General features: G+C 58.4%; 1 protein-coding gene and 1 non-coding gene across 3 annotated transcripts; both read right to left on the reverse strand.

The window, feature by feature from the left end:
* Positions 1-1,372: 1,372 nt before the first annotated feature.
* Positions 1,373-10,697, reverse strand: NOP53 (NOP53 ribosome biogenesis factor). Of its 2 annotated transcripts, XM_040252423.1 has the most exons (13): positions 9,919-10,697; positions 9,444-9,508; positions 7,719-7,827; positions 6,917-7,116; positions 6,478-6,548; positions 5,368-5,463; positions 4,137-4,241; positions 3,860-4,060; positions 3,342-3,517; positions 3,049-3,115; positions 2,296-2,372; positions 2,147-2,203; positions 1,373-1,881 (listed from the first exon to the last, which is right to left on the reverse strand). In XM_040252423.1, the coding sequence occupies exons 1-13, from the start codon at positions 10,290-10,292 to the stop codon at positions 1,875-1,877; spliced, it is 1,605 nt and encodes a 534-aa protein (XP_040108357.1). In that variant the 5' UTR covers positions 10,293-10,697; the 3' UTR covers positions 1,373-1,874. The 2 variants fall into 2 exon arrangements, with proteins under 2 accessions (XP_040108357.1, XP_040108358.1); XM_040252424.1 differs by lacking the exon at positions 1,373-1,881 and having other exon boundaries at positions 2,143-2,203.
* Positions 2,901-3,011, reverse strand: LOC120873355. The gene has a single exon (XR_005723432.1). It is a non-coding gene; the product is annotated as a small nucleolar RNA SNORD23 (small nucleolar RNA).
* Positions 10,698-11,319: the final 622 nt, after the last annotated feature.

Consider the following 11,319-nt stretch of genomic DNA (forward strand, 5'->3'; position numbering starts at 1 on the left):
CCATCCCCCAGGTGTCCTCATGTCTAGCAGACGCTCTGCTAGCCATCTATGGACATTAACAATCTCCTCCCTTCTTCCAAAGTTTAGCTTCCTTCAGACTCCCTCCCCAGGATGGATTACCGGGTCAAAAGGCTGAGGCTTAAGGCTTTACCACACGCGACTTTCATTTTCACTTCAACTTACCCTCTTCTGACCCCTCCTGTACATACACGCAGAGCTGTTTTCTCGTCTGTACAACACTCTTTTCTATTTTTAAGATGGCAGAAGGGGAGGAACAGCAGAAACAGAAATCATGATGTGGGGGGAAGGGGAGGCTCTGACGTTAGTCTCTCCCTTCAGCCATTTGTTTTATAAATTGCCTGCTCTATTTTTATAAACATCTTGTCCTGGAGCAATCCGCCTAAAGGCTATGGTTTAAAAAAAAAAAAAAAAAACAGAGGAAGACTCAACACTTCTGGCAAGATAGCATGCACGATGTAAAAACGAAGCTCCTGGGAGAAACGTCTGTAGCATGTATGATATCCTCAGATCCGTAATAAACAAGCAGCTACTACAGATAAACAACAGTCCACGAGGAAAATAGTCCAAAGGTTTGGAGAAGCATGGAAGAAACTGCGAGTGATCATCTGAAACGATGCTCAACCTCACTGGTAATCACACAATAAACTTTAAAAATTCACGAGGCCATACAGTAGTAGTCAGTAGTGGTAGTGTTCTTGCCTGGAGAATCTCAGGGATGGCGGAGCCTGGTGGGCTGTCATCTATGGGGTCGCGCAGAGTCAGACACGACTGAAGCGACTTAGCAGCATATTCAGCAGCAGCAGCAGACAGCAGTAGAGCTATGAGCAAGCAAGAGGACGCCTTGGCTGCTGGAGGGCAAACATCAGCCCAGCCCACGCAGAGCAATTTGGCTGAATCCAAATGACCCTTTAGATGCTTTCCCTGTAGCCCAGAAATCCACTTCCAGGTACCTGTCCTACAAACTCATGTGAAATGGCACAGGTGCACAGCCATCCCCTTCCAGCTTCACCAGGAGTAATATGGGTCTGGGTGAGTGGAATTCCATGCAGCTGTGGAAAACAATAAACATGCAGCCTACACAGATGCAGAAAATTCCCCAACATGCGCAATAGGGCAAATTATAGAGCCACATTACTATGACCCTATCCAAAAGGCAGAAAAGTGAGAAGCCTTCTATTTTCTGACGCCTGTGTATATAATTTAATAGACGCACACAGGGTACATGACGGAGCCATTCACAGGAAACTGCAGAGAGCTACCTGCGCAAAGAAGTTTGGAATGGAGGGCAAAGGTCAAGGGTGATATTCACCCTTTCTCTGGTACATTTATGAACCACAGTGACGACTTACAGTGAGACCACAGCGCTTTACAAAAGATTTGAAAAAGGCCTTTATGGTGGGGGGAGTGAGAGGATTAACCCCTACTAATGAGCATCAGTTTCCTCACTTTTAAAAGGGGGACAGATCATTCCTGCCTCCTGAACCGGTGGCTGGACAAGGCAGGACGGGCAGGTGGCTAACATCAGGGGCTGCTCCGGCCCTGTGACGGGGCTGCTCTCAAGGGCTGCCTCCCCACCACTGGATAGCCACCCCCGCATCAGAAACCCAAGCGCACGCAGCCCACACCGCAGGCCTGTCTCCTCTGCCCATGCCTCTGCCGGCCCGCCCTGGCTTCCCACCAGGCTTCAGTGGAGAGGAGGTCCCGGCACCCATATCCCTGTGTGCTCAGCAGGGCGGCAGGGGAAGCAGCTGCCCCCGGGAGGGAAACGAGGCACGAGTCACACTCAGCGAGGCCCGAGGTGTTGGTCAGGAGCTGCTTTATTGGGGGGTGGGGGCTCCGGCATCTCTTGGCAGCTACAACCTGGGGACAGAGAGGAGGCTGAGGGAAGACCAGGGGAGGGGGCCCGACATCCTGTCCACATGACGCCCTTCTTCTGGCAGGGGGCCCCCCCACATCCCCTGGAGCGCCCTCCCTGGCCCGACCCTGGGGTCCGATGGCTCTGGTGGGCTGAGCCTCTCCTGGGCTCGGCCAAGGCAGCATCGCTCCGCCCCCGGCCATGGCGACTGGGTCTGGGAAGGGCCCCGGGACCTGCTGCACACCCCTGGGGAGAGGGGTAGCCACTCACTGGATCTCCCGGAACGCACGCTTCTCCACCAATTTCACTTTGTACTTGCGTTTGAACCTGGAGGAGGGAGGAGACAGCAGTCAGTGACCACCAGCCCACCCCCGCGGGAAGGTCCCGGAGGCCCACCCCCACCGCGGCCCCGCCCTTACTTGGCTCGCTCCCGAGGCTCGATCATGTTCCTCCTCTGGAAGCTCTTGAACCGGTCACGGAGGATGTTGCCCTCGGGCTGCGGGACACGGAGAGGCCTTAGCAGGCGCCTGGCAGAAACCCTCAGGCCCTGACTTCTCCATGGGGGCTAGTGAGGGGTCAGCCTTGCAGTCCCCCGGTGAGCCAAGGCGCCCAGTCCAGCCTCGTGTACACCAGGGACTCGGCCTGGTCCTGAGCTCGTGGGGTGACAGGTACTGACCCGTGGACCAGCCCTGAGGAGGCGGCTGGAGAAGTGGAAACGGGCGGGGCCAGCAGTGGGGCTTGGAGGGTCAGAGGGAGAAGGGTGCACAGTGGCCCGCTGCCCGGACCCCCAAGGCAGGCAGAACTACACAGGGCCCATGGCCGTGCAGGGAGCTGGGTTTTCTCCTGGGGGCACCAGGGAACCACAGCAGCTTCTGAGCGAGGGAAGAACAGGCTTTGCTCTGAGCTTTAGGAAGACCCCTCTGGGACCAAAGACATGGAGGGTGGGGCTGGGGGACCAGGGACAGCACAGGAAAAAAGACCTTCTGGGGGTCCCAGGCTCCAGCCCGTCACCTGGGGGACCCCGTGCCCTCAGCCCCCAGGCATTAGCCCCACTGGCCCCGCCTGGGGGTAGCCGTGGTGTCGCCCACAGTCCCTGGTGGACACGGGGAGCAAGGATGGGTGTCATCACTGGGCACAGGCGCCTCCCCTTCAGCGCCCGGTGGGACAAGTACCTTCAGGGTCCTGAGCGAGTCAGAGAGCTCTGAGCTGAGCTGCACGTCGATGTCGGGCTCCTGATACCTAGAGGACACGGGGCGGGGTGTCCCGGGGGTCAGCCCAGCCTGGCACACAGGACCTGGGGCTGCTCCCGGGAACCACAGGCCCAGCAGCGAGGGTTCGAGAACCTGGGGTGTTGGGGAGAGAGGGTCTCCTGGGAGGAGCCCATGCTGAGCAAAGGTAGGAGGGTGCCTGCTGTGGGGTGGTGACCCCTCCCAACCTCCCGGGGAGCCCCGGGGCCGGGCCTCACTTGAGCCGCCCCAGCCGCCGGGGCTTGTCTGCCTCCGCCAGCCGCTTTGCCTTCCGCTGCTCCTGCCGCCGGGCCAGCTCCGCCAGGCGCCGCGCCACCTGTGCCTTGATCCCACGCAGCCTAAAGAGCTCCTGGTGCCGGAGGCGGGCGGCCTGCACCGCGGCCTGCTGCGTCCTCTGCAGGGACAGCAGGGTCAGGGGCCCGGCCAGATGCCACCCTGCCCTGGCCACCTGCTGCCAGGTCACAGGCATGTCCCCACAGTGACTGTTTGCTGAGCCCACCTTCCTGACCCTAACTCTGACCCACCTGTCTCTACGGTTCACACACCCTTCTCCAGCCCTCACCCCGAACATCAGCCCCACGGTGGCAGGGGCTTGACCTAAAATGTTCCCCACTGTGTCCTCAGAGAGGAAGGTTGGGAACTAGTCCTCCGCTGACCAAGTGGCTTCAGGGATCCCAAACACCCCCGAAAGACAGGCTGAGCCTGGGAGAAGCAAGCCAGGGCCCACGGCGCTCACCAGCATCCGGGCGGTCTTCTCCCGCCGCCGCTGCTGCTCCGTCTTCTTCTCCAGGGCAGCCGGGCGGCCATGCGCGGGCGAGGCCTCCCCTCCTGCGGCCGGGTCTCCCGCCTCGGGCCCCTCGTCCTGGCCCTCGCCTGGCTCACCCTCCCCGTCAGACTCCTCTAGCAGCCCCTGGCACATCTCCCGGAAGGCAGACTCCTGGGGAGAGGGGGCGGGTCAGGCGCGGGGCAGGGGCAGGGCGGGCAGCAAGGGTGGGTCTGCGCTCCCCGCTCACCTGGGTAGCAGCCTGCTCTGAGGCCGGCAGGGCCAGCTGCCGCTCCAGCTTCTGAGCCGCCTTCTCCCGCTGCAGCTCCACCTCATGGGCCGCCCACAGCAGGTTCTGGGAGGGGACAGGGACGCAGGTGAGGACCCAGACCTGGGGGGCCCTCTCCTCGAGTCACAGACCTGGCCCTCCCACCTCTGACCTACACCTCCACCCTGGCCTCCCTGCAGCAGCCAAGGGGCTTCGAATTCTTAACCTCACCCCTGCTCTGCCCTTTCTCTTCAAGGACGGTCTACTCTGCCCCAGTACACGGAAATTCCTCAGACAGGGCGGAGCAGGGGCTGTCCAAGACCAGGGAAGACAGTGCAGTGCGGGGTGACCGCTGACCGGCGTGAGACTTCTTTCCAGGGTGACGAGAATGGTATAAAGCTGACTGCACGATGGCTGCCTAACTCTGGATATACCTTGCACCACTGAACTGTGCCCTCTAGGTGGGCAAATCGCAGCGGCCTGAGAATCGAGATCTGATTTTTTAAGAAGAGAAAGACTATCTGATCTCTCCATGAGTAACAGCCTTAATGAGCAGCCGTGTCCTCTCCGAGTTCAGCATGGGTTTGCCCCCAGAGACACCACTCCCCAGGTGAGGGTCACGGCCCCCGCCCAACTGGCTAGGAATCCATCCCCCAGTAAACGACCCTGGCTGGCATTCACGGAGCACCTGTGTCCACTAGTGACCTGGGTTTCTTTTGGGAAATCTGTGCCCCCAACAGCGGGGGTCCGTCCTCTTTGCTCGTGACATTGGTGCCTAACAGATACCTTCGAAACCAACAGCGACTCGCCACCAGTTTCTCCGGCTGCTAAACTACCTTTGCCAACCCGCAAGGCTCACACGGTCACGTGGTTTGTTGCTACCAGATGAAGGCCTCTTGCGTTTATGTCTGAAACATGCCACGGTCTCCCTCACCTCCGTGAGGGAGGAGGAACACCCCATCCTCTCTTACCACAGCAAACTGCCCCCAGTCCCAGTGTTGATGGCCCCCCCCCTTCAGGAAGCCCTCCAATTCCCAAGGCTGGATCTGAAGCTCCCTCCGTGCCCCTCTACCCCAGCCCTGCCCACTGTGGGACATCATGGTCCAGGAAGAGGTCTGTCTGCCCGACAGGACTGTGATCCCGGGAGGACATGCTGACGCACTGGCCAAGCGCTGACCAAGGAGAGGCCTGGCGGGGCGGGCGGCCGCCGTACCTGGTGGTCCTCAAAGGTTGGGTTGTACGAGGCTCCCGCGGGTGTCACCTCCACGGCAGGCGCCTGGGAGGGCTTGCTGTGCAGATGCTGCGGCCGCTGGAGGAAGACAAGACCAAGGCCGGGTGAGGCCTGGGAGTCCCATGACTCAAGCTCCCGCAGGCACCAGTGCTGGGACTCCGGGCCTGGGAGGTGGCAGAGGCCTCAGCACGGCCCACGGCCTTCAAGCTGGGAGGGGCCTGCGCATCTGAACGATGCAGAGAGGGACCGGCACCCCGGGTACGGCGTCCCCAGGACATGCAGGGGCTCTGCTCACCTTTCCTGAGGAGAGTCCCTGTTGTCCAAGTGGGGGACCCTTGCAAAATCGTGTGGCACAGTCACCAGGCCATCACTGCAACAGGCAGCTGGGTTGGGCAGAGGGCACAGCCGACGAAGGGCCCCCCCGGGAGCTTGGGACAACGGCACTGCTGCCGGCTCAGCTGAAACCCGCCCACGGGTCTCTAACAGTCCCCAGGGGACCCAAGCACTGGCTCAGCTCTGAGCAGCAACCCCCAGCCAGACCCCCGAGTCCCTGCTCAGCTGGCTCCCACCCCAGTGAAAGCCTGGGGGTCACCAGGCTGCCCCTCCCCAGCCCCCACTGCCCGCCAGGCTGGGTGATTCTGCCTGAGGACTTCTCCTGGGTCACCCCCCATTCCTCTCCACGCCAGGGTACCTGCCCCACCACAACCCCACCTCCGCAGAGCGCCCCACAACACCAACTCTCTCCTGTGCAGAAGCACTTGACATAAAGCTCACAGCCTGAGCTGGGCTCCCCGCTGCCTTCTCCCCGCCAGCTAGCCCCACAGGCCTGGCCTCATCTGGAGGCTCCGCCCTTCCATCTCCAAAGGCTCACTCACTACCCCAGGGCTCCAACCCATTTGCAGCACCTTTTTGGCCCTCGTCTCCCTAAAAAATGTCCCACCGCTCTGCTTCCTCCCTCGGAGGCAGCAGACTCGCAGCCTGGCTCCAGCCTGTGCGTTCATAGTCCTAGGATGCTCGGGCTCTAACACGGCATTTCTATGGCCCCATCCTCTGACCCCTAACTCCGAGGACGCCCTGCTGATGAACTCTCACCTTCACGCCTTTCTTCTTGGTCTGCTCCAGGAAAAACTCATCCTGGCCCTCCAAGGGCTGGTCCAGAGGGTCTGTGGAGGCAGCGAGGGGCGGCTGTGGGACAACACCGTGGCCCTGAGGGGCTCCCTGCTACCCCCCCTCCCTTCAGAAAGATAGCACTGAAACACTTATGCAAAGATAGCCGAGGAAGGACTGAGTCTCAGACCCCAAAGGGCTTCGAGCGCCAGGGAAGAGAGCACATGAGTGAGGCCCAGAAAGCAGAAAAGACCCAAGGCCAAGGGACAGGCATCAGTCCGTTCCGGAAAGTGGAGCAGGAACGAGGACAGGGAGCCACTTCGAGACACCTGACTGGGCCGAAGACCCTCAGCGACACCCTCAGGGTGCTCCCCGAGGTCACTGCACAACCCAAAGGCCTGGGCCTGGCAGCAGGGACACTCACTGTCTTTGGCCCAGAGGTCGTAGAAGGGCCGCTGGACGGTGTCCTGGGGCCCAGGCTTGGCTCTGGCCGCTGGGGGGTTGAGGAGCCGGGCCTGCGCCCTGCGCACCTCCCCGGGCAGCTTGCCCTGCTTTGCCAGCCTCTCCCATAGCTGCTCCTTCCGCTTGAGCTTCCTGGCGTTGGGAACCTGGTGGGCAAGGATGCTGGGTGGGGGAGAAGTGGCCCGGAGCAGTGGGTGAGTCAGGCCCTGCCTCTCAGACCCCCCCAGCACCCCCTCCCTCCTTGAGGCGCCTCCTCAGGTTCCTGCTCCTTCTCATCCAGCAGCTCAGAGCCTGCCCCCCACACCCGTCTCCCAGCTGAGCTCCAGACCCGGCACCACCACGGCCGCTGGGGGGGGCCTCGCCCGGGAGGCCTCCAGGGAACTCACACGTCGCTTCAAAACCAACCTTGGCCTCCCTCCACCCCCCACCCAGCCCCCTCACACTCCCTCAGGATCAGTCACCAAGCCCTGCCGGACCCTGCTCCCGACTGGGGCGCCCGCCCAGCCCTGCCCTCCGGCCTCAAAGCAGGTCTAGGCTCCTCTCTTCCTGCCCCAGCCTGGCCCCAGCCTCACTGCCTCCGATGTGTCCTCCAAAGCCCCTAATCTGGCCCCGTCTCCCCACCAGCACCCTTCACCTGTCACCTTCTTTTCCTACAATTCCTCTGGAGCCAAGAAGTGAGTAGGGGCCCCACAGAAGGACATGAGGCCAGACCGGGGGGCGGTGGGGGAGGGGAAGACGATCTGGGGGGGTCAGGGGACACTCACTCTTTGGGAGCTGGGACCTTGGAGGTGTTCTCTAGGATGAGGTCGCTCCGGAGGGGCTTCTTGAGAAGCAGTGACCTCTTCTGGCTTTTGGTCCTCTTCTTGTTCAGTTCTGGGGGTGGCAGAGAGCAGAGAGTCCACACTTCAAGCCTCCTCACTACCCAAGAGGGACTTCTTGCCCTTCCCAACCCCTACCCCCACCACTGGAGCCATCAGACCTGCAGGCCCCAGGCTCCCACCTGAGCAAAGAGGCCCCCAGGGGCAGGGCCCAAGCTGTGACCACCCACCACACCCATTTCCTGGGCCAGCTGGAGGCACCCCTGTGCTGGGGACCGAGACCCACAGCCCTGCAGACAAGAGGCTTCCTGAGGCAGCAGAGAAGTGGGCACAGAACCTTCAATACTAAAAAGAAAAAAGTGATGAGGTGACACGAGGCCCAGGGAGCTGGACTCAGGACAGACCCAAGACCATTGATTCTCAGCACAGGGCCATTTCCCGCCTTTACTTCTAAAGCATAGTAAGAACCCCAGGACAAAACATGCTGGGACAGAATCTGTATCCTTCCATTGGCTACGAAACCTGACAGAAGTGACTTTGCTCCTATGCAGCCAAAACAGGAATGTTTAATGCCTACCCTAGAAATCAGATATGATTACAGCTGACCACTGAACACGATGGGTTTGAACTCATACCCAACTTGCTTCAATACTAAATACTACGAGAACCCACAGATATAACACCAAGGATAGAGAGCTGATCACAAATTATACGCGAATCTTCGACCATGTGGGAAGGTCAGTGCCCTGAACCCGTGTACTGTTCGAGGGTCCGTTGCCTTCCAAGATCCCACAGCAGCGATCACCCGAGAAAGCATGCAATCGCTGCCATTGTTTAAAAAAAAAAAAAACTAAGACAGAATCTATAACTACTTCTTTGCCAAGGCAGCTCCCTGCCTGACCCTTCAGTTCACAGAACAAATCTCCTCACTTCTGTAAAAGCCGACCTCTTTAACAACCCTGTCTTACCTGCTCAAAGACTCCACCCAGCCACCAAAGAGGATCTTTCATTTTCCTCAGACCAGATCCCGACTGATCTCATAAAGGGTACCCTCCTGTAACAGCAGCCTGGTGTTTTGCTTATTAAAGCTATTGGTTTTCCGATTAAAATGCATCTCTTGGCTTTTCTATCCTCTCCTTAAAGAAGGCCACTTATTCTTTATCTTTCTACGTATTGAGAGTAAACCCTATTATTCACTGAAGGAAACCCTAACTTGCTTCTCCTCCGTTTGTTTTAGCAGGTCCCAACCCTGTATTTTGAAAAGTTAAAGCAAGGAGGCCAAGACAAGTTTCTTACCAACTCATTCAGGCTGATCCTTTTGTTTTCATTAAAGCACATCTTACTGACTAAAAAAGGGCTGTTTCCTTATAAGTCCTTAGTTTGCTTTTCTGCAAATTAACGGAGACCTCCTAACTTATGTCGTTATCTACTCATCAAGGTAGATCTCTACTGGCTGCTTCTCTAGGCACTGAGCTCTCTCTGAAACTTAAGAAAGAAAAGGAGTTATTTAGGTTAGTCATAGCTTGCTTTCTGCTCCTTTCAGGTCCTCTTGTTTACAGCAGAGACCCTTTTCTGATGGTGTTTGCCATCCAAGCCACGCCGTGTTTTGGAGGCCGAGGTGGCCTAGGTAACGACTAATCGCCATACATCGCCACTGAAACCCTTCCTCACCTTTATCCTTGAAGCCAGTGTCCACGAAGAAAAGTTTCTCATCGGGGGCCTCTGATATCAAGCCACTGGGAGATGGAAATGCAGAATGTCAGCTATAGATGGGAGGGGTCTGCGGAAGGAGCAGGTTTTCTTATGATGGTCATTCAACCACACACTAACCGCCTGGAGTCCCCTCCAGGCCAGGGTGCCTCCGTCCAATTTGCAGAATTTAATACGTAAAACGCACTAAATTACGGTGGGTCACTGGACGCACTGACATCAGGAAAACTATTCGCGGTTTACCTGGGAGTCTCGTATCTGGTAACCTGATCAAGTCTCCCAGCCTCTTGCCCAGGGTCCCCGGCTCACCTGCTGGGTTTCTTCGGGTGTGCCCCAACAGGCGCTCCCAGCCCGCCGGAACTAACCCCAGGCAGCACGGCCTCCCACCGCGCTACACAGAACCTGGTCCTGCTGCCGGAAGTCCGGCCCTACGCACCCGCTCGTGCGCTCCTGCAGCCGCACGTCCTCCAAGAACTGATCGACCTCCAGTCCCAGAGGCTCTTGAGCGAGCCGCCGCCAGCCTCGCTTCTTATTTCTTGGGCCTCGCCGCCGCCTCCTCAGCGCTGGATCCACTGACGTGGGCCGCAGCCCCAGGAAGCCGGTATCGGTCTCGTTTTTCGAGCACGGCCCGCCACCACCACCATTATTTCCTGCCGCCATCTTGTTAAAGAAAGAACCAGGCCGCCGGCACCCGGAAATCCGGTTTGGGGCATGCGCGCGCCGAAGTCCTTCCCCTTCTCGTGACGTACTTCCGCTGGCCGCCATCTTGGTAGGGTGGCTGGAGCCACAAAGAGGCGTGAAGGCCGCCATCTTGGTAAAGGATAAATGGCTCCTCCCTCTTCTACAGATTCTGGCCGGGCCCGGCTCGTAGGTTCCGGGTTCTAGCCCTAGGCGAAATACCTTTCCCTACAGCCTAGAAGTACTTTTAAAATCTGAATATTTTTAATTTGCTGATTTTTTTTTTAAGTCTAGTTTTCTTAAAAAAGTAAAGTTAGATGGGACGTCCCTGGCTGTCCAGTGGTTAAGACTGCGCTTCCACTGCGGGACGCTTCCAGTGGGGAACTTAAGATACCCCACATGCCCTGCTGTGCAGCCAAAAAAAAAAAAAAAAAAAACTGTCAGGGCAGATTCAGCACAAGGCACATTCCAATCTCAGAACGTTTGACCTGTCAATGTTCCAATCCTAGAATCTTGGAAATTAAAGAGCTTTCAGAAGTCGAGGTTGGGAGCACAGAACGTTATATATGGATGCACGCCAAATGTTAGCAACATGAAATATTAGAACCCTAGAAGCGCAGGCTCAGAATACTGAGCCTCATAGGTTATTCTGGAGATTAAACAAGGTAATATATACAAAGCCCTTAAGATGGAGCTAAACGTTAGCTATTGTTACTGCCTTGCCCCTTGAGACTTCATCTTATAACAAATCTAGTCTGTTTACAAATAAGGAAGGAAGCTCAGAGGCCCTGGGGCCCTGGCAAGCATCCATAGGGATCCAGAGCCTCATAAACGCACAGAGAGGGAAAACACCACTCGAGGATTCACACCGCAGAATTCGGCATGGGAAAGGTGATGGGCCCCCGGGTTGTGGCCCTGGAGACCCGCTTACCCATCAACCTGGGACTGGGCCGGGGCGGGGGGAGGGCAGTGTGAGAAGTGGGGGGTGTGGTCACCGACTCGCCCGCCTAGCTCTCGAGCGTCCACCAGGGGGCGCCAGGAGCCGAGCCACTGGGCGCGCGTGGGCGGGGAAGGCGCGAGGACAGCGTGTCCCCGGGCGCCGTGGGTGTGGCCTGGGTGTGAGTTCGCGGAACCGGGAGCTGGGTCCGCAGCGTTGCGG

The sequence above is a fragment of the Oryx dammah genome, unplaced genomic scaffold, assembly GCF_014754425.2.
Source record: "Oryx dammah isolate SB20612 unplaced genomic scaffold, SCBI_Odam_1.1 HiC_scaffold_13, whole genome shotgun sequence".
Classification (NCBI taxonomy): Eukaryota; Metazoa; Chordata; class Mammalia; order Artiodactyla; family Bovidae; genus Oryx; species Oryx dammah.